Raw genomic sequence first — 23,744 nt, 5'->3', positions numbered from 1 at the left:
GTATTCATTTTCTAGAAGAGCTGGCAGTAGGACTTCTCTAGCTCTTGTGTTACACATGAACAAATCTCTTTCTACCTCATTGCATTCCTCTAGCTTTGATTCTTCAACAATTTCCTTCTTAGGTTTCATCAAAAGTCAATATCCTGGACCCATGCATAGAAGACAAGTTTTCATCTTTTCCTTCCAACTATCATAGTTGGCCCCATTGAATCTTGGACTATCCTTCCTCAACATATTCACCATTGATCTCCCAAAGATGTTAAGCCTTATCTTCGAGGACTTGATGCTTTGATACCAATTGTTAGAATATATAGTCCACTGATATAACTGAGAGGGGGGTAAATTAGTTATACAACTATTAGCACAATCATTAACCTTAAATAAATTTAACCATGTAGTAATATAAACTAAAACCACAACAAGATACTCATACACAATTAACACCATATATGTTAACTAGGAAAACCCTTGATTAGAGGGAAAACCTCGGTTGGAATGGTACCCACAAGATGATGTACCAATATAATATTCCTTGTTAAGACAAACCTTGTTAGGAGACTTTGAATCCCTATTAGGAGATTCCAAACCTGTTAGGAGTTGTGGAAGACAATTGAACCCATTGCCTAGACAACTTCAAGGTTAAGATCAAAGAACCCACTGTCCAAATTATCTTTTTATTATTCCTTACAGAATAATAGAACTGGAATGTACTTCCTTCCTCTATCTCTTTCTTATCAACCAAACTTCTGCTCCTTCAGATCTTGTAATCAAATCTCATACTGCGCATCTATTGATCCCTTGAACTGCTTACACACATTAAGCAAGCATTGTGCTCCTTCTTGTACTACACAAGATATTTTGAATTGCACTTGATCCTTTAATCCAAGTTCTCCTTACAAGCAAGGAAAACAACTTTCCTTAAAACTGTATCTTCATAATAATTCCTTGAGTTGACCTTAAGGATTTCCCAATTAATTAAAATAAAATGATTAATTAATTCACAATTATAATAGCACCGTTAGCTCATAGTCTATACAAAACTTCACACATGTGAAACGTCATCTTGCGCACATACTGGCGTCACCACACAATTGTCCTCTATCATTGTGTAACTGTGCATCTCTTCATTACATCTTAGATGAAAGATAGTGATAGATCATCAGAACTCGATTTTCTAATACTCTATTTTTGCATTGCTTCCAGTAAATCAAGTGTAACTTCGGCACACCATTGACTTAGCCTTAGTCCTCTTAACCATGTCATTAGGACAACCTTAGGAACATGTACTCTACTGTGCATCATCTAAAACTTCCTCAACTTCTACACATCATAAGATGTCTAACTGCTATTCTTCTAGTCTTTACAGAATTACTACTACATTGACATCAATGACAAATACAGTCATGAATGCAACATATCAATACTCTTCAATGCTTAGCATACTCGTCCAATGTAGTGTCAACAAAAATTCATGCTAACATTTGTTTGTCATCAAATTTTATGCCTAGATTTCATTCTATTCACTTCTTATGACAACACACCAAAATCTCAAAGATAAGTACCTTTCTATCATCCATTGTCAATTCAATATTTTCACTTGAGCATTTCTCTTTTCATATCTTGTTTAGATCTAGACTTAACTAATTCAAATCTTAAGGGCAAGTGTCAATATTTTCCTTTCTTCATAATTGTTAGATCTTGGCTTGAGTTGATGATCCTTTATCCCTAGGATTGCATTAATCTTCTAAGATTTGGCACCTTTGAGGGTTGGCTCAAAAGAATATATTTCCTTGGACTTCATCCTTTTGAGGTGTGTGTAATTATGTGACAAACTTGGGGTTACTTTCCTTGATTCACATTTCCCTTGGGACATATCCCAAGGTAGCATAACTATAAACATGATAGGAGAATATCACATAAGGGTCTTTTCAGGTCAACATTTTAAGGACTAAGAATAATAGTTCTACCAATCTGTGCCATCTCTAACCAGACAATAGAAAGGCACATTCACGAATAATAGCACATTTACGACATAACATGAACACAACATTTATAAGATGTGTGATACAAATAGCATAAGTTTACAATAGGTCCATTCCCTTGTAACCTGGTGCAAATAGAGAAAAATGTTTGTCTAAAGAAACCTAAACAAAACATATAACAAACAGGAAGCAAAGTCAATAAGAAAACACATAAAATAATACACTATAGAAGAGGAGCTAATCAAGCATATCACCTTTTCCCTGTCTTAGTCTAGAGTTTTTAGAGAAGGTGGACAACATAAAAGATAAAAGAAAAAAAAACATCAAGCATGGTATATGGAGCTATTGCAAGTTACAAACAAGGATTGTTCCTAGTGACGAGTCACATGTTTTTGTCTCTAGGAACAAGGAATAAAATTTTCACAAATGTAGGAGGTCAATAATGATTATCATAAATAAGATCATATGTATCATCATAATCACTACCATGAACATCATTTGCAATAGAACTATTTTCATTGTAAAGAGTGTCTTCTTCATCCAAATTAGTCACAATAGAAACTAAGATACAAATAGAATCATCATCTTTGTTTGTCATTACCTTATTAGATTAACTCCACCCCTTGGGTTGTGCACATGTTGTTCAAAGGGAATCAAATCATCAAATTGTGTCTTAGGGGAGGAAATAATTTTGGAAGCAAGCTCATATGCCCTAGCACAATGTCTATGAAGGTGGTCATAAGTACAAAAGTTACCTTGGTTTTATATGAAATTTGAGGTGGTGTAGGATCAATCAATATCAATTACTTTCCTTCTCTAGGAGGAAGAATGAAATGGATTGAGCTAGGTTGAGAGATATGAGGTACGAGAATTTTTAGGATATAGGAGATGGTACTAAATTATAAATACAAGGTATAGAAGGTGTACAAATTATGTAGGGTGACTACATACATAAAATGATGAATCGTGATACAATATAGTTACTCATGGATATAACTCAAATTACTCTTAATTGTTTACACAAACAATATCACTTTCAAAGTTGATAAATCTCCAGAAACACACGATAGACAAAATGAAAAATATCACATGCAATATTGAAAAATGTGCAAAAGAGTCTTGATTATAAAGATAACCTAAATAGGTGAGAAGGTAGGAGTGAGACTTTGACTAGCCATCCAAGTATGCAAAAAGTGAAGAAATATATGAACAAGTGTTGATACACTTGGTAAGACTACATGGGGTGAGATAAAGGTCTAGCTAACCTCTAAATGAGATCAAGTGTTGTGTGAATAAGACGCAACTATGTAGGCTAGAAGAAAACTAGTTAGATAAAAAATAAATTGATACTAAAAGCCTTTATATTAGGGAGTAACCCAACCCCCCCACACCCCCCCCCCCCAAAAAAAAAAAAAAACTCAATAACATGGCTTGATAAGGTAATCACATACAAATGATGATATCTAATAAGTAGGGAAAAGGAGAAAAACTTGTGGGAACAAAAATCCCCTCTTTAGAGAAACAAAGAGACAAGAATCCTTGCAAAAATGTCCATGTGGAGTTGAACATGTTGATTAAGAACTCTTGAAGCATACACAAAGTTGTAAGTTCTAGTAAACTATGAACTAGTGTATGCTATATTCAATGAACCTCCAAAGACATAGATCAAGAGATACAAAACTCTACACAAGTGAACCTATACATCACTACACAACCACCAAGTTAAAGACATGTTGATATAGATATGATTAAATACCACAAATAACAAAGCACAAGTGACCTACACTACACTACTTAGAAGTCCTCAATGTTGAACATAGATCCAAGAATTCTAACAAAATGACCAACTAAAATAATCCTCCATACAATTGATACAACATATAAGGTCTATGTGTCTGAATTACAAATTTCTAAGATTCATAAGGCTCCACAAAGCTCCTCTAGTGCTTTGGTACAAAAAAATGTATTCACGACACAAATGTTAAGATTCTCCTCAATGTTGATGAGGAAGTAATGATGGAAACCAACTAATATTGATTCCAATGACGTTCATAAGAACTATACCCATTATTAGATTGTTAGTACCCAAGGTGGTCTCAGTTTTAAAACTTTCAGTTTCAGGTTTTGAACCTCTTTGAACTACTTCAAACTTAGTTCGAAATGGTTCAAAGTGGTTCAAGTGGTCCATCTTGCATTTCAGTTCAACCAAAGTTCAAACTCACGGTTCAAAGTGCAAATCGGTTGACTCAGAAAAGTTCAGAATCTAAGTCCGAAATGCAGATTCAAAGATAGGTTTTAGATTCAATGTCTTCAAGATCTATGATCTGGTGCAGAGGTGTAGATTAAGATGAAGCTCAAGTGCGGTGGTTCAAAGTGTTTTAGAAGTTCAAGGTGGCTCATTGGTTTAGTTTGCAGATTCAGCTTGATCCACACTCCAATATCCGTGAAGCTGAGAGTATGGTTGAAAGAACATTGGGTGACTTTATGTCTAATTCTGATGATGAGGGAGACAGAGTGATTGGGATGTTAGGAAAACAAGGAGATCTATGTTAGCCGCATATATAAAGATGAAAGACTTGAATCTTATGTGAACCAATAAGCTGGAGACTATATTAGAGCATCAAAACTCTTCAAATTGAGATGCAAGGCACGCATTTTTATTCCAAAGGGGGCATGCTTGACGGGCTGCCTGGATGAGAGTAGAACATTAAAATATGGCAAGACAACTCGTTATTCAAAATGCCCAAAGAAGAACTCTAGGAGGGGAATACCGATGTGTCACCTGAAACTTATGCTCAATAAATGGAATCATATTTTGATCTCAGGGACCTGGAATAACAGGTATATGTGGATGTATATGGGCTCACTTGGCACAGTTACGAGCCTCCTATGGAAGGAATCATGCACATTATAACCTCTTCTATGCTCATGATCTGCGTTCTAGATCAACCTTGCCTCCAGCGGAAACCTTAGCCCCGAGTCCCTAGTTTCAATCCCATTTACACTAGGCTTGCCGTTTAGAAAGCACAGGGTGGAAAACTCAAGACAGTATTATTTGATGGCAGCCTCCTCTCATATCATGTTAAATATGAGCTTCAACACAGCAACACGAGCATTATTCAAATTGCCGACAAGTCTAGGTTCTATCGAGTTCAAAGAATAGAATAATGCAGGTCATATTGTGAGCAATGCATAGAGTCATGCATGTAGACCACTTGATATGAAGCCTCAACAGTTTATGGATCGAATGCCGATGGCTTGATGCAATGTTATTTTGGTGACAAAGGGGATGCAAAGCAAGTTTCCAGTGAGAGCATGGTCTCTATCTGCGATGAATTCATGTCGATCACCACCTTTATACGCCCAAGCAAAGCCTTCATGCTTTATGATCAGCTGAGCACCAACCCGATGGAAGAAGAAGCCGCGGGCTACACCAGTAATGGCAAAAGATGCAAACAGGTTCAACATCAGCTGAACCAATTCTAAAGGTGCCCGACGTTGAGGTAGTTTTGTGCAGCTATCGGATGACGTAGTCAGAAAAGTATTGTAACCCGCATACCAACTACTGTGCAAGAACACTTACAGAGCACACGGGACCAGAGAAAACAAAATCGGATTCTACATTTCTACCACATCGTAATACAAGGTCACAGATAGAGATCCAAATATGAAGAAGTATGGGTGACCCAAGGAGGAACCATGCAGGAACTGCATCGAAGATAATTGCATCCATGTCAAAAAGCTTTTGATCACTATCTAGCAGTATATGTTAATATCCTGGATCAAAAGTGTATGGATATGTCTTCAAAATGTTAGGCAACTGTCTACAACATTTTGGAAATAATGATTGTTGAAACCTTCAATCATACATATCGCTTGTTCAACATGATAGTCATAAGTAATTTGGGTGAAGAAGTAAATGCCCCCTTGCATTATGGAGTTATCAGAAGCCTTACAGATAGAGATGATTCTCAGATATCTCGACACCTGTCATAATAATTACACCATATGTCCGATAATTTCATTTTGTCATGGGAAGCTGACTTAGCCTTCAGAAAACATTAGGCCTTGTAATTCGAAATAAAGAACCTTCGAAGATGACAAAGATTCAGTTATAAAAACTGAAAAAGATCACCGAGAACAGGCATATACTAAAAGCGAAAAGGGGTGGTGGAAAAGTTTTCAAGAATCAGTTATTGGAAACGACTAAGAAACTGACAGAAGGAGGAATAAATAAGTGAACAACAGAGTAATCAGGGGTTTCGATTTCTTCCAACTTCCAAAACTGCAGACTTTGGGCTTCAGGCAAGGAAGGAGGAAATTTTGATAGAACAGTTTCATCTTCTTGAGGGACAGAGAGATACAGAGCATGAGCTTTTCTGCCTCTTTTTCAGAACTTTGTAGCTGAGAGAGGGTTACAGTCTTTTGATGTTTGATGTAATATGGCAGAAGAATTTTTGTTTGGTTTAAATGATGGTTGGATTGTAATGTGTGAAAGAAGCTTTGTGATCTTTACAGTCAGGGAAGGGAGACTGGAGGTGAAATGCATTTAACTTTGATTACAATGTGTTTTTCCTTCCACTGAATTCGAACTTTGAGTCATTTTTAGTTTTCTCTGAAAATTACAGTCTGATGTCATTGTTCTTTTATTATGTTGTCATTTCTTAATGTCTTACAAGGCTCTGATTTTAATTATTTCAAGAAGATGAAAGACACAGTTCATCCTTGTTACATGATACAGTGTACAACAAATTAACTTTGTGTAATCTGTTGTATTCTGTTTCCTTTCTTTTCAATCCTTAAGTTTCGCATCTATTCTGTATTTACAGATAGATGCTTGGTATCCTTTCATGCTTTCTGGTAAAAGCATCCACATTTAATTCATCGTAAATCTTGCACGAGGAGCTGTACCTGATAAAAATTCAGAGGAAGGTTATCAATCCATGATAACCTATCCAACTGTTGGTGCTAGTTTGTCCTCTCACTTGGGCATTCAGGGTCGGATTTCCACATATTCTCTTGAAGGACAATCTGTTCACCAACATAGATCAATTATACCCCCAAAAGAACACACATTTAGTTTTGTGGCACTTTATACTAGTGCATTTGTATAATTTATATGATGATGTCACAGGGTGGATAATGAAGACATTCATCAAGTTATTTTTGAAACCTCAACAAGGCGACAACATTAAAAAACCTATAATGCATGACATGTTCCCCTAAAAGTATAAATTGATATGCCACTTTATTTCAGTGTATTTATAAAACTAAAAAAATGTACAAGTCCTTAAAAGAAGCCATTAAAAATGGATATTATAGAATACCACCATGAAAAAAACACCTCCATGCATACTATTTATACAATTACACATTTACTAAGTTCTTAATTATTTAATGTCTTGAGGTGGACAAAGAAGACACATATCAAGTTTGTTGGAAATTTGTTCAGTACTCCCCTCAAGATTCGTGATAAGGGCTTAACCATCTCTTGCGTACTATAAGTTGAGTGGTTGTATTAGGCATTGGCAAATCAGTCTTTTGGTGAAATGGCAACCCCACTCTAACAAGTGGTATTAAAGCTTGGTCACAGGATTGAATCCTTAGACCCTCAGGTAACACTAAGGAGGAGATTATTGGAAATTTGTTCAATGCTGCCCTTAGGATTTGTGACAGGGGTTTAACCGCCTCTTGTGTAGTATAAGTTGAGTGGTCATCTCGGGCATTAACAAATTGGTCTTTTGGTGCAATGACAATCCCACTCTAACCAAGTTTTCTTTCAAATCTCATCAATATGAAAAAAGAAAAGAAAAAGAAAGCACCATTATGCAAAATATGACCCCCAAAGTATTCAATGATATGACACTTCATGTCATTGTATTTGTAGAACCAAAAGAATGTGCTAGTCCTCAAAAGAGACATATTCAAAATATGATATTCTAGATTATTGTTATGAAAAATAGCACCAACATTGCATAGAACTTATAAAATCATGAATGTGAAACATAGCAACATGAAAAATGGTACCTGTATGAGCCCTAATAAGCCTCTCAAAGTTTTTGAAACTGGGATTGTTTATAGGGTTGTCAATTGCGAAATAATAACTACGAAAACTTTGCACATCATAACGAAGATTAAGTTATACCATTGGATAGAGAATGAAAAAATACACACATCTAAAAAATATTTGACTACAATAGACATTTGTATGACTAGGAACCAACCTCCAAAAGTTGAGGATAAAAATAAAATAGGCCAATAGAGAAAGGGTGTAAATTTTGGTGAAGAAATTGTCACATTGACAACATTATTCTCAAATTATTTTAGTATTATGGTGTTGACATAATGGTAACTAGGTGTTGATGTGTCCACACGGATGATAATGTAGGTAATGTTTATTGTACACACTGACACTGACACAATGTATGGTATAGCTAATGAGGTTACATAAGGTCTTCAATTGGGTGGGCAACATCAACAAAAAAATAAAGGTCAACTATTTTTAAGAACATAATATTTTTATGCTAGTACTAGTTGTTGTTAACTACATAGGGATGATGCCACCCTTGTGTAGGGAATATTACCCATGCACGCAAAAGGACAATGTCACAACTATACATGGGTACATACCCATCCTACAAAAATATTTCTTTTTTTGCAATCAATTTTTTACATGCTTACATTTCTTTTCTTTTCATGTCACTTGAATAATCTTGGTGCCTTGATGTAAGGAGAAGATACAATCACTATAGGGTTGTATGAATTCATACAACCCTACAACAATTGAACCCCAAAACACCAAAATATTGTATTTATCTACGTAAGAAAATTTCTCTCTTGATCCTCTTCAAGTCCATTTCACTCCTATATGCATCGTTTAAATCCTTATTCACACAAAGTTCACGAAATCAAGTCTAAATGGGAGGGTTTTTCCAAGGTTATTTTGACACTACATTCAAACAACCAAGATCGCTTGTATAACTAAAAAGTATCCATTAGAAAGTAATATGCAAAATGAATTTCATAAAAAGTTAGTTTAAAATATACAAAAGAGCCTTGTTTATAAAAGTCAATTTAGAAGAGGTGAGAAGGTAGGAGTGAAACTTTGCCTACACATCGAAGCATGCAATAAGCAAAAGATATTATGGACAAGTGTTGGGATACTTGGGAAGGCTACATGAGATGAGGCAAAAATCTAGCTAACTTATAAGTGAGCTTATGTGCAGTGTGAATAAGACTCGTTTATGTAGGCTGAAAACAAACTAGTTAGATAAAACCATTTTTTACACCAACACACAATATCTAGGATTTATATTCATAGAATATATCATCTACTCTCATAAATAACCTACTTTATCTACTTATGCAAGCCACAATAAATATGTAGAAAATTACAAAATATAAACTAAGGAAATATAAACCTAGACCAATAGTAATCACTTGCAAATACTTTCTTGATAGACGCACCTATAATATATTTTCTCTCTAGAACTTGTAATTAATAAGAAGAACCTACAAAAAATTAAAACTAAGAGCTTTTCTTGATCAATCTCTTTGTTATTTTTTCTAACAAAATATCATATTGTGAAAAATATGTCAAATTTATTTACAATAATCTAGAACCTAGATTATGAGAAAATAAAAGGTTCAACTATAAAAAACTTACTAGTGTTGAATGGAAAGAAAGGGAACAATGCTAGAGAGAGACATGTTTTACATATCAAATTATATTGATTCAAATTGACATGAAATAATGTATTTATGACGAAAAAGAGGAAACCACCAACTAAAAAGTCATATGAAAGAGACTAGTAGAGAAAACCTAACTTTTAAGTTATATGAAAGGAAAAAGCATGAAAAACTTATTGAAAAAAGGAAAAGGGAAGGAACACAACTATGAAGTACCTTAGAAAAAGTTCTAAAGACTTCAAGCATCAAATTGATTTCCCACACCTATAAGACCTCTTATAGTAAAATCGAAAGCAACATGAAAGCAAGAGCATACGATTGCATTCATGTGGATGATGAAATGAAAGGAAAAAGGGTATATTAATAAGGTTTCAAGTTTCAAGCAACTAATGCAAGGAACTTAGTAGATGAATGATGAATTAATTATCACAAAAATTGTTTTCACATGGATGATGAAATGAAAGGAAAAAGGGTACACTCACAAGCTTCTAAAATTTTCAAGCAACTAAAGAAACTTAATAGATGAGTGATGAATGAATTATCACAAAAATTAGATGAGTTTGTAAACAAAATTTGAGAGTATCTTTTGGGGGTCCCCTAAGTAGCACACATATTTCAAATAGGCACTATAAAAATGAATGCTAGAGCTATCTTTTGTAAACAAGAAACTAACATGTATGTTTTATAGGGACAATCATAGTATTTTATAAAAAGTAAATATATTTTAGTTTGATACTTACATCCATGAGATGCATGACGACAATTAAATGTTGTTTTCTAAGTCAAGAAGAAAGCATTTGTCAATGAACTGTTAATCTAGTAGCCAAGTTGAATTGAATGACTTCATTCAGAATGGTTGTATGGTTTATCAGTGCTCACTAGAATAGGACCCTAGAAGTGCCCACTAGAAGAGGACCTTAGAATAGACCATTGAGATTTAGAAGTGTGTCCGTTTGGTTCCTGGAAGATGACAGGAATTGGCTTTTTCAAAATCTGGATTTGAAATTTTTTGCATTTGCTTCAAAATTGGCAAAATGGAATTAGCATACTAGACTTTCAATTTTGCCTCATAACCAGGTTTTCCAACTTCCTACTAGCAAGTAGGAATTGAAAATCAAAACCTGGTTATGTTTTTTAAGGAGTGTAAAAACAATAGAATGGACCACTTTTTAAAATTTGCCTTCAACTCCAAGCTTAAGCATAAAAATATGTCTTCACAAGCATCTTCGTAGTGAAACAAATGGTTCATGTAAAATCACCAAAATTGAAATGAAGATTTACAAAACCTTGATTTAGCTAAACAAGATTTATAGAAATCTAAGTTTCTAAAATTCCACGAAACGGACCCTAAGACAACTGAGCTTTAGAAGGCCTAAACTTAGGAAATGTTTTATTTAAAATGGTCCGGCCTTGGCGGTCATAGCTTACAGGAAAATTTTAAAAAGTTATATTGGAAATCGAGCTTGTGTAACCAGGAAAGACCCGTTATGTAGCTTAGACCCTTAATATAGCTTTTGTCTGCGTTTTCTTCTACCTGCCCTTCACCACTTAACTGTCTCACCTGCCAAATTCATGTTCCCACCTAACCAGAGATACCATAATGCTGAAAACTACAAGGGCGATATGTGAGCCAATTCTTTATCTTCAACAATTGCAGCAGGTCAGTATCTCTGGTTAAATGTTTTCAGCGCAATAAAAACTCGTTTATTTTGAAGTTAAATTGCAGTAGTCCACGCCTAGTTGTTTGTCTTGCAGTTCATCCTTAATTTCAGGTGTACTTTTTGGCTATACCCGTTAGTCTCTGTTAGGATAGGTTTGTTTTCATTGTTCTCCATCTACAATTTTACTGCAATAACTATCAGTTTAATTTTCAGCTGTCATGTTATTGTAATAGCCATTACTACGATACAGTTTACTTATGTCTTGGTTTTTGAGTTACTATTCTTGTGTGGGTTTATGTTATCTGCTATTGAATTTTAGTGACCAGTTGTCGTCATATGTTATTAAATAACTTAATGGAAAAACGAATGCAGGTTGGTCTTCGGAATTTTGATTGTTTGAAAGGCTTACATGGCACCTACAAGTGGAGAAAACACTTTTGGTCACGCTCAGCAACAGGTCATATTTCTTCCACCCGGAGCACAGACATATAAATATGCTTTTCTTTTGTGCTGAAAGCTTATTATAATGGCTATGAATTTATTAATGTATGAACGTGTTCTTGAAATTGCCAATCAAACGTACTGAATAGATATATAAGAATAAATCTGTTATGACAATACACACGAGAAGATGGGGTTGATAATTCGTATACCCTAGGAAGCTCTTTGTTTAGGGACACAAATCACGTATAAGAACCTGCACACAAATTACCTGGGGTTTGTGGTTAAATTAATATAGAGGCGCTGTTATTCATATATTTCCATAGTTAAGTTCCATCACCTTACTCTTATCTCATTTCTCTGGATGACTATGACCTAGTTACATGGGGTAGAGGACTGTGTCAATCGAAGGGGCACAAACCCAATTTGAATGGAATGGCTGTTCGCATAAATAATTAGTAGCTTTGAGTCGTATAGGATATTAATATGGCCATGGTCATGGCCACTTTCCATGACAACAGCGGTGGATTCATTTCCTCACATATTTTGTTGTTACATTCTCTTTGTGGTGTAAACTTCCAGTTGAATACCACGACTGAAGGAAGTATATGCGTCCTGTTAAAGTTTTGTGGGACTTGCATCTACCTGGCCTGTTGGATTATGCTGCTCCTAGAGTTGGATGTGGTCTCATGAACTTGAACCCTGAGCCATGTAATGTATGTTTGCGATAAATTAAATCCTGAAGGGGATTTTCTGCTTTGTGCAAATAAACTACCACTTTTCGGGTATTCACCTTTCTTCTGGTCGTGGTGATTTTCTGCTTTATGCAAATACACCCTCTTTACCAAGAATGCCACCCTTTAGAAATGATGTCTCTTCTTTCATAATCTCATAATGCCATAATGTCTAGTTTATTACTTGCAATACTGAAAGTCTATTGCCAGATCAAATGCCTTTTAACTCTGCTTTGAATTGTTCCTTCAATTGGTGGTCTGCCTTGTTAACTGCTAGGGTTGTTGCGTCAAAAGATTGACCTGTCAATGCCTGCTTCAGAATTTTCTATTTCTCTCACTTTGTTAGTTTTAGAAACATTTTTGTGTATACTTGTATGTATAGATCATTTATGAACTTTGTTTAAAAACGCATTCATTATTTTACTAAGTTGCCGGTTTGGATTCTTGTACAGATGCGGGTTTAAGATTCGGGTTTGAAATTCATCCAAATATTTTTTGGGTTGGGTTCGGATTCGTTTTGGGTTCATCGGTACTAAAACATATGTGCATGTGTGTGCGCCCGTGCACAACAACAACAAATAAGTCCACACCCCAACTTTGCTAATAGTAAAGCAACATAGGAAAATACACCACCATATCTATGTTTCAATATAATAGGATATTAATTGCATCATTTAGCCATACATACAACATCATACACTTGCTTGGTTGCATGCATAGGACATATTTCCATATCAAGGGGCAGTTTGAGAATGAAAGGAATCATCAAAAGATAAGTGCAGTTATCAAATTTTTTTTATATTGGTTAGAGGATTTCTAACCAAGCTAGATGAAAAGTTGAGATTTCGATTTTAAGTCTTGGATTCAAAGAGTATATAAAGAAATTCCTCTGTAATCGTCAATTTGGATTTTCTCTATAAGCAAGTTTTCATATTCACTCACAAATGCATAAACGACATATAAACCATTTTTTTTGGCCTTTTTAGTGGTCACTTTTAGGGTTGTGAGGATGAAATAAACCAAATTAGGCAAAAAAATCACTTTAAAAATGTAAAAACAATTTGTTTTGAGACCAAATTTAGCTTTGGTTTGGCTGCTGGCCAGCAAATTCTTCAAAATTCGCTCCGAATTCTGGCCAAATTCCTCTGACAGAATTTGCAGTGAATCTGTGGCTCTCTAGGAGAATTTGACAAGGACTAGACTTTGGAGAGAATTGAACCAGACTTTGAGGGTTGCTGGAGAGAATCTGGTAACTTAGTTATTTTATCATAATATGGCATCAGACCTTTTTTTTTTGAAAAATAATAATTTCATTACTGAAATTTTTTGAGTTATTTTTGAAAATAGATTTTCAAAATCTTTAATTTCTTTATGAAATTTTAGAGTCATAAGATTTTCAAATTTTTTTGGCTCCGGTGTGAAAAAAAATCAGTTTGACCTGTGTCTCTGTGTCAAAACCCGACTAGGGTTTTTTCATGGCCTTTTTTCTCTGCACAATTGTGTTCACTATTGGGTTGTTTTTTGTCTGCAACTCGTGTTTCGGCGTTGTGTCATTTTTTATGGATCTACTTGCACTTTTTCCATGCAAATCTCTTTTTTTCCTAAGGTTGTCATTTTTTCTGAGGTCTGCAAATTGCCAATGTTTCCAGCATCCGCATCTGCTCATGTTTTTTCTAGCACCTGCGACTGCCATAAATGTGATTTGACTGTGTTTTTCATCATTCCTCAGTTCGTTTTTTCTTGTAGACGTCTTTTTTGTGATCCCTATTTGCATTCCACCCACGCTTTTCTACGATTTTTGACTCAAATAATGGTCATTTTCTACACTTCTGGCCCCATCTAGGGTTTCTAAAAACCCTCTGTCTCTGATCTGCAGCCAGACCATCTTCCACCATTGTTTCAAATCTCTGCACTGTTTTTTGGGTTTTTTTTTCAAAAAACAGCTAGGGTTTCTTGCGAAACTCTTAGATTATTTGTTGTTTTGAAAAACCAAGTGCAAATTCCTTGTGTGTTTTTGAGAACTCAATTGGGTGAGTCTCCAAATTTTCTGTGTGCCTCGTTTTTGTGCCTCAATTTTCGAGCTAGCAGATTAAGAATTTGACATCAGATTCCTTTTGGTTTTTTTGAGCTCTCTTCTTGGCGTCTTTTCATTTTTTTGGGTCTTCCATCAATCAGCCTCAAAGTTCACGCCTTTTTAGATATTCACATTTTTTGTTTCGAAAAATGTGTCATGGCATCTCTCACCAATCTTCTCTCGGAGTGCAGTGAACGATTCAATGAAAAGAACTACGACACTTGGAAGCAAAGAATGATGACGATCTTCGAGTATTGTTGCCTTGAGGTGATTGTTTTGGGTACTGAGACTCATCCTACCACAGCTGATGCTACTCAAGAGAAGTTTGATTAGTGGTATGCTCATTAAGCATTCAATTACTGATGATTAATTGCCTCAAGTATTGTTTGACAAGACAACTGCAGAGATCTGGACTACATTGAAGGATCTCCACAAGACATCAAGCAAAAGCAAAGCTTTCTTATGAGCTATTCTCTATTATTATGGATGAGCACATGTCCTTACGAGAACATCTTCTAAAGATTAAGGACATCAAAAATCAGCTTGAGGCCATTGGCTATGTAATGGAGGAAGAGGATATGGTAGTTATTACTCTAAAAAGTCTACCACAATCCTATGAGCACTTTATTGAGACGCTCACTATTACTACAATTAATGTTGACCTCAAATTTATAGATTTATGTAATGACAATCTGGTGGCAATGCTATTTACAACCCAATCCTTTCGCAAGGACAAAGGCCCATCTCAGTCATCACCTTAGTCTCAGGTTATCTCCAAGAAGCAAAATCAATGCAACTATTGTCACAAATTTGGTCATGTGATCCGAGATTGCTGGACACACATTGGTTTTGAATAGTGGAAGCAAGGAGGGTCTTAGCCATCGGCCAACATTGCAAAACATGCAGAGCTCACTGATCAACTTGACTTTGCCCTTTACGCCTTTTGAGGATTCACTTGCAGACTTGTGTTTTGAAGTTAACTGTTAGATTGACCATCAAGGAAGGATATTAGAGTTAAATCCCTCTATTTTCATTCTCTCTCTTTTGTAGATTTATTTCTATTTCTACAGGTCACTTCTCTTCTATGTTTCCATATTCTCTCTATTCAAAATTAAAACTTACTTTTTGTTTCTCTCTGCAAAATGTTTCTATTTCTCTCTTTTTGTTCGTTATAGAAACATTCTTGTGTATATGGATCATTTATTTTTGTTGTTTGATAATGCATTCATTATTATACCATTATATATATATATATATATATTCCTTGCCAAATGAAGCTCTCTTCCCTCTCTTTTAAATCTCATTTATGAGTGAGTCATAACTTTTCATTTCATACCTTTTGACGATTCATTTAACTTAATGAAATTTTGATTATATTAAGTTTTATTTTTTATTCGTTTATATTTTGATTTATAATAATTATGTATTAATAAATCCTATGTCAACAAGGGGACATTATATTGAGAAGAGGATTAGAAGCATGATACATGTCTATGACCTTAAAAAATCACATAGTGGAAACACACCATTGGGACTTGGCTTGGGTGACTCAACTTGGAACTCTCTAGGAGAGTCCAGGAACTGTGGGGTAGACTTACTGGAAGCACATCATGTATGAACCAACCACAAAGGATACACATCAAAACACGAAGTATAGACATGAATATATGCGGACATGGAGCATACATATAAAGACATGAGTTATATATTTGAGTATATGCAAATACTGAGTATACGCATATATACATGTATTGTTGGATCCCTTCTCTATGACTAGTGACAGACCCAAGAATAAATGATAGAAAACAATAAGGAATACTTAAAATAGATATAAGAAACATACAAAGTTTACACTGGGAAAACCCTTCTAGAAATGAAGGGAAAACCGTAGCCGCTCAACAAAAATCACTTTTATTGATCATAAAATGTTGAATTGTACAATGTCTTTCACTTGATGCAATATGTATAACAATAGGAGGGACTCTTCACATTACAACCAAAGGTCCCTTGAGTTTTTTAAAATATAACTCTTTATTTTCAAATACAACTCTTCGAATTTCCATGGCTCAAGGCATGTTGTATGACATATGTCTTAGTATTTAATATTACATTTTTATCATAAATCTCCTTTTCAACTGAAGGTGACCATAACGGTATTAATGCCTAGAGATAAAGATCTCTATCGCAGCTACAATTTACAACACTCCCTCTTAGTGAGAGAGATCTTTAGTTGAACAATCAAACAAAGTTGTAACCAAAATATCAGTGATAAAATCTAATCACATAGATCCTATAAAATTCATGGAATCACTCAACATGAAAACCCTGTACAAATTACAGCTAACTTTCATCACAGACTTCTCAACGTAATGTTGTCATGGAATCTCTCAACGTGATGCCAAGAGAACAATTTACTCATTGTTAATAATCATTGAATCACTCAACATCATAGACTTGTAACAATTACTCATAATCATGGAATCACATAACATGATAGATGGAAATATTTTTTCTTAACTAATAATCATGGAATCACTCAACATGAAAAACTTGTAAAAATACTTTCAACTTTCATCACAGACTTACTCAACGTGATGCTGTCATGACAAACTTGCAAAACTTACAATCAACTTCATTACGGACTCAATGTGATGTTGTCATGGAAACTCTCAACAGGACAAATTTGCAAGAGCACATACTCACTCAACTTGATGTTGTCATGGAATCTCTCAACATGACAAGTTAGTAAGGTTTACAGCTAGTATTTTATTACGGACTCTCTCAATGCGATATAATCATGGACTCCTTCAACATGACTTCCAACTGCCATCACAAAATCTCTCAATGTGATGACATCATGGACTCACTCTACATGATGTTCACTATGAGTCTTTCATAAGTGAGAGTTATTAGGCCAACCTTGTAACTTCAATTCAATTTTACAAGAATAATAATTCATAAAAGCACATCATGGACTCACTCTACATGATGCTCACTACAAGTCTCTCATAAGTGAAAGAGTTTTTGATAAGGTAAACAGGTTTTAAAAGGACCCTGAAACCCAAAAGTAGCTACATAAACAAGGCTGATAATAAGCAAAAGAAGCCCAGCTAGAATAAAACAAGTCTAATGGCTGATAATAAGCACGAGGCCCAGCCAACAACAGAGGCCAACAAAAAGGCTAGAACAAACTGTCTTTTACAGAACAAAGCAAAAGCCAGAATAAAAAGCCAAAAGAGAGACAGCAAAAACACAAAAAGACAGAACAAGAGGGCTACTCTTCATTCTTCTTCTCGAGATCTTGCATGGTCTGGGCAGCCTCATAAATCTTCTGGTGCTCCTCGGCCTTCTGCTTCTGGACTTTCTCCGTATCCTAGTCCAAACTAGTAATGGTGATATCGGTGGCCATATCATCCTCAGACCTGGCTCTTCCTCTATCCTTTCCGTCCTCACCTACCAGCAGGCCTCTGTCTTTGAACACACCGGTTAAAGAGAGAATATCGTCATTGATCGAATTGAGGAGAGAGATCATTTGACTAGCCAAATTATGATTGTAGTTTTCAAGATTCTTAATTCTCCTCTCAACCAGACTGGCTCTATCATTCTGATCCTCCTGGTTCTCATTTTTAGTCTTCTTGTTGTTGCCCTCAAACTGACAAACCTTCTCTCTGACCTCTTCCAGCGCATGGTATAGCCACTTGATTGATCTAAAATTGTCAATCATGCTGTTATGAGCGTTGTTCAGAAGGTTCATACCCGTCTCCCTTGCATTATCAGAGATGGCCACAATAGTAGGGTCTATGAGCTCTTCAAGCTAGGGCTCTTCTTGATTTTCCACCAGAATCTGAGGATTCATAACTTCTCTATAAATTCCCAATGTCGCAGTCCTTACATTGAAATTCCTCCAAGCTTTTCTCCTATTTTTGACAAGCACTTCCCCCTCTTTAGCACCAGTATTATCCTTTTCCTTCTCCTCGGGGTGAGAGTGAGGATGGGGATGAACAGGGGAAAGGGGGATAATTGTAACTTCCGGCCCCTAATTCGAAACCCTCTCATCATCCGCATCATCCCTCTTCCGTTTTTTCCCCACATGTTCCTCTTTAATCTCCTCTTCCATCTCCTTGTCTTCATCATCAGAAGCCATGTCCTCCTCATCCTCATTATAATCCATATCATCTTTACCAGAGGTTTGGCCGTGGTCCCTTGGGCTCATAAGTGAAAGAGTTATTAGACCGACCTTGTAACTTTAATTTAATTTTACAAGAATAATAATTCATAAAAGCACAACTAAAGCTTTTTTCCAACAAGAGTCTCAAATACTACAACACCAAAATATTATCAATATGTAAAAATGACGGGATACCATAAACATGCCCACTCAACAGGAACAACTTTAATCACCACAATAAGATAGCAAATTCAAATAAGTTTGCAAAGGATTAAACAACTCCCTCTAAAGCTGACTAGTCTCCCGCTGAATATCAAGATTCACATGTCCATTTTCATAGTTTGCATGACTTCTGCATTTAATCATCCATTGCTTCCTATCATAGAGGGAAATATAGAGATCAATGCTAAAACATACACCATTCCCAGTAATATAACAAGAATTTCATGATTAATACTTATCTCCTTGTAATTGATGAAGTGGCTGGAGCGACTATGAGACAACCTTATACCCATTCTTCAAAACTAATTTGAAAGCTATATCTCAGCTCAAACATTAGAATGCAAAAATATTCAGTCAGAGATAAGAAAGAGCTCCAACCATCCAAATTGTGACTATCAGTCATAAACGGTAGAGAAAAAAAAGAGAGAAATAGTTTGTCATTACAAATTCATCTTCTAGAAGCCACATGTTATGTTGTACTTCACCTCCATGACATTCTAGCAGTGAGGATGAAGATACCTTGTAAAGTGAGCCACTTGATAGACGTTAGGAGACCCTCTTAAGATTTATTGACAGTCATTTCTTTTTTGATGCTGTCTGAGATGATATTTGTCACGAAATAAAGTTTTTCGATTCCATGACGCTTCAAAGAATAGCACCCCCTTTTTTGAGAGATTGACCAAACAAGGCACTGGACTTTGTTCTTGCTTTTGAGCGCATTATGTTGGCATGTGTATGAAGATAAACCATTATTCACTATCGCAAGTACCTGGGGCTTGCGCATGAATATTGGGATTCTACTTGATCTTATGATAAGGCTTGACAGGAGTCTTGTCAATTTATAGAAACATCTCCAACAAATAAAAACGATGATACAACTCTTCATGGAAGCAATAAAATTAAATAAACTACTATTTCAACCCTGCAAAAATTGAGTGAAAAAATAAAATAAAATGTATATGTCAATCTTCGGCAAATTCATTCCACAATCTAGGTGCTACTACATCTTGTCCCCAATTCAAACAAAATTATATCATTACACAATCCCTCTCAGTTTGGAGTATCAAGATCACAATTAGTTTTGGAACTATGCAAATTCATAGTCCGGAAATCTTAAATGAGAATCCCCATTTAATTTAAAGCATTAGTTGTGTATCGTCATTGGTAAACTAGTTTTATTACATGCTATGGAACATAAGACAAAAGTAAATGCAACACTGCTTTATGAAACTAGAATATTATTCTATTAATGTTTAACATAGTACAACTCAGAACATAGAATATGAGATCTCTTGACATCTCTTCTTGTTCCTGACAAGCATACATATAATATCTGAAGGATTGTTTAACCATCGTGTCATAACGCCTTTAGTAATTGACTTCTTAACATAATAAACTATTCCCGAAACACATAACATAATTTACTGACAACATCCCCCCCCCCCCCCCCCCCCACAAAAATTTAAAAAAAAAATGTCTTCTCCTAATGACATCAAACAAAATGGAGACAAGGTTTTACATCACATACACAAGAAAAACATAACTAAGATGAAGATGAAGGGTGTTGAGGAAGTGTCCTTGGAGGTACTGATGCTAGACGATCCAAATGAGCTCTCAATGCATACACTTGCCTGGTCTACACCTCCAAGTTCTCCTTTGTCTGCATCTGGGTCTCCGTTGTTTCCTTCAACATCAATGCCATGTCCCGCAACTCGGATTCCTTCGCCGTGCACTCCTTTTGTGCCTGTGTCAATTGAGACTTGGTGGCCTCCAACTATGCTGTAATCTCTATTGTGTGTGTCTCTCCCAAGCGGATTGCTGGCTAGCCATGTCATGCTCTACTACTGCTAGTTGGGTAGCTGACTCCTAAGCCCTCACCATTGCAATCTTGTCAGTCTCACTCCACCTCTGAGCATAGTAGGCATCTCTATGTACCTGCACTATCTCGTGCGTGAGTGACTCGACTTTGCTCTCCTCTACTGACTCCCTAGCAGTCCAATCCTCTAACATCTGTTGAGTCTCTGTCGCAGACCACTCGTGTGCCTCGAAACAGGTGGCAAATACTACTGGAAACCCAACTCTCATGAATGATAACATATCTCTCAATTCTTGACACACATGATTTGAGGCCCTAGTCTATGCGAAGCCACCACTTGGCAGCCTTGTCTCACCACATCCACCAAGTATGCTTCTATTCCTCTCCAAGGGTGTCTTCGAATGGCTTCATAATTGGTTGCTGCGCTCTGAGTGTTGTTTCTACGACCTTCACCATAGTTTCAAAAGTCTCTTGTGCAAGCCTCTCATCCTTCTCTTCTGGCTGACATCTTTCTTCATCAAGTGCGAGTGCAACAACTACCACAAATTTCCCTCCACTTAACTCCTCAAGCTTGGGTTGAGATACATCCATAGTTACTGATGGAGCCCAAAAATTATAGCAAATTTGGGACTCCATTTAAGAAACCTTTTTGAATCGTTTAATCTCACAAATAATGTTATATTTGCATAAGATAGGTTTACAGTGATAAAGGGAAAACCTCCCACAGATTCAAACCGATTTATGGAAGCAAAACTTTCAAATACCGATCCATTGTTAGATGTTTGTGATTGATACTGCTCAATACTTAACCAAAACAGTATTTTGGAAGAAAATGTAAGGAAGATTGCTGATGTTTGCAATACTAGGAATGTTGATCAATTCAAATGGAAGTCCTGAAGTTTGAGACCTGTTGATATTTGCAATGTTCTGAACACTAAAAAATGAAGAAACACTACTATAATACAATGACTGTGACAAACATATATCTCTGCCATGAAATCTGAAAAACACCGTGATATAGATGTGATGTATGCAGCAAGAAGAAGTATGCAACTCAAATAGAATCAACCTGAGTAAAAGAAGATAGCAGCTAACAAACACCTGACAGCATGGAAGAGTATTTATTGATGGCTTTGAGTATGGTGCTGAACAGACATGTTAAAGGTTTGTGGAGACACAAACTATGATAAAATAATCATGGGGACTATACTATATGGCAACTAAGTACTTTAATATACAAACTGGCCCATCATAATTTACTTGTTCTTATTCAGGAAGATTCCCTGATGAGGAATCCATCACCAAAATTAGCTACTCCCTAGCATGGTCTTTCTGTGCGTTAGAAAGCACCTACAGTATTTGCTAAACAGGTCAGGATGATGATTAAACAACAAAGAGGATTAAAATTTACATCTTCATAAACTCATGTCAACAAAAAGCTTCAACTATGTGCAGACAGTAAGTGTTATGCTAACATATATGTGGTTGACAGAAGATGGGGTTGGAGAACTGTATGCGGGGATTCCATGTCACCCTGAAAAGGAGGAAAAGTCAGTTAAACCTGGAAATCCAGGTGAAGCACAAGCGAAGTGAATGGAGTTTGAAGACGGAACACCAGACATATGCGATTACAAATGGGAAAATGATTGTGTGAAGTCCACAAAGAGAAGATACAAACAGAGACCCAGGCTTCTATGCAATTCCTGGAGGAATATCGTGCCTAAATACTCCAAAACAAGGCCAGACCATGCGTTGAATGAAGAACAAAAGGAAGATAGACGGATAAGAGCATTAGCCTGAGTTGGAGCCACGTGAATGGACAAGGCGGAAATGGAAGATTGCACCATATTTGCTCTTGAAATACCCTAAGTAATGATTATGGTTTTCTAGTCCATGTGGAAGCATCTCTGAGTGCCTGCGGAAGCAAAGGATGAGGTTACAATGTGTTCTCTGCCATCAAGAGCTGTTATTTCCGACAAGGATCGCACAACAAAGACAAAACAGGGATCACGGGAGTTTGAGAGATTTATCAGGCTAGTTTGTGTGATAGAAGACAAAATAAATTATAAGGTATTGCAACTCGATGTGAGTGTAGAAAAGGATAAAGTAGTTAAGCTTCTTGTTCCACCGATTAAAATAATTTGAAGCTTAAGGGTCCGATTACATTAAAAGAAAATAATAATGTGATTTGGAAAAGGTGCGTTATTTAGATATGATTCTTCATTGTGAAAAGTCGTGACTTTAAATGAAGAAAGATATAAATATGGGATGAATTGTAAGAGAAAAACAATATATCCGAACATTCACACATACACTTGAAAGGAGTATTTTATATTTATTTTATTGTATGGAGGGATAAGGAGTTTATTATGAATTTGTAATAAACATTCTATTATTTTATTTTAATAATAAAATAAATAGTCTTTTGTTTATTTTTTAAATGTCATGGAGATTTAAACTGCAGGTGAATCGTCCTTTGTAATTTTTTTTGGAATTTTGCATCAATTTAAATGTTGGATAAGTAGACATGGTCATTTAGCATTTTAAATTTGATCATCGCAAACATTGTGAAATAAATAATTGTTTTTGCATCTATGTCCAATTTATCTCCTTGCCAGAGGATTTAAAATTCAATTTGGACTAATTTAAAATGGCATAATATTTGATCTGTTGCATCTCGATTATTTAATTGTTGGCAGTAAAGTGTGTAAAACATTATAAAGTTGTACGTGATAATTCATTGAAGTTGACTCTATTGCCCAGATGAGTAGAGGCACTGGTCTTTTTATTGTAGTCAGAAAATCTATAATTTCCTTCCTGCAAACATTAAATCAATTATTTAAAACCTTATACAAAACATTCAACTATTATCCAACATCCAGTTTCATTTTGATTGAGTTCGAGGACCTTGCCAGCTGGAGAACTCCAAAGCTTAGATTCGCTCTTGAAAAGCCTTG

The 23,744-nt window shown here is 35.7% G+C and overlaps 1 protein-coding gene across 4 annotated transcripts in view; it reads left to right on the top strand.

Annotated features, from left to right (window-relative positions):
- The first annotated feature begins 11,051 nt into the window (after nucleotides 1–11,051).
- LOC149580405 (3-hydroxyisobutyryl-CoA hydrolase-like protein 5) overlaps nucleotides 11,052–23,744 on the top strand; it is a 59,398-nt gene continuing 46,705 nt past the window's right edge. For 2 of the 4 annotated variants that reach the window (XM_089790653.1, XM_089790638.1), the window contains exons 1-2: nucleotides 11,312–11,443; nucleotides 11,705–11,789. In XM_089790653.1, the coding sequence (XP_089646779.1) occupies nucleotides 11,742–11,789 (48 nt within the window). In that variant the 5' untranslated portion in view covers nucleotides 11,312–11,443; nucleotides 11,705–11,741. Of the gene's footprint in view, nucleotides 11,485–11,704; nucleotides 11,790–23,744 lie in introns of all 4 variants that reach the window. The other 2 variants (XM_089790641.1, XM_089790648.1) reach the window with 2 other exon arrangements.

Source organism: Cupressus sempervirens, chromosome 1, assembly GCF_028749045.1.
Source record: "Cupressus sempervirens isolate cs-2001-9-10 chromosome 1, ASM2874904v1, whole genome shotgun sequence".
Classification (NCBI taxonomy): domain Eukaryota; kingdom Viridiplantae; phylum Streptophyta; class Pinopsida; order Cupressales; family Cupressaceae; genus Cupressus; species Cupressus sempervirens.
Note: the sequence above shows the minus strand (reverse complement) of the source record. Positions and strands in the feature narration are given on the sequence as shown.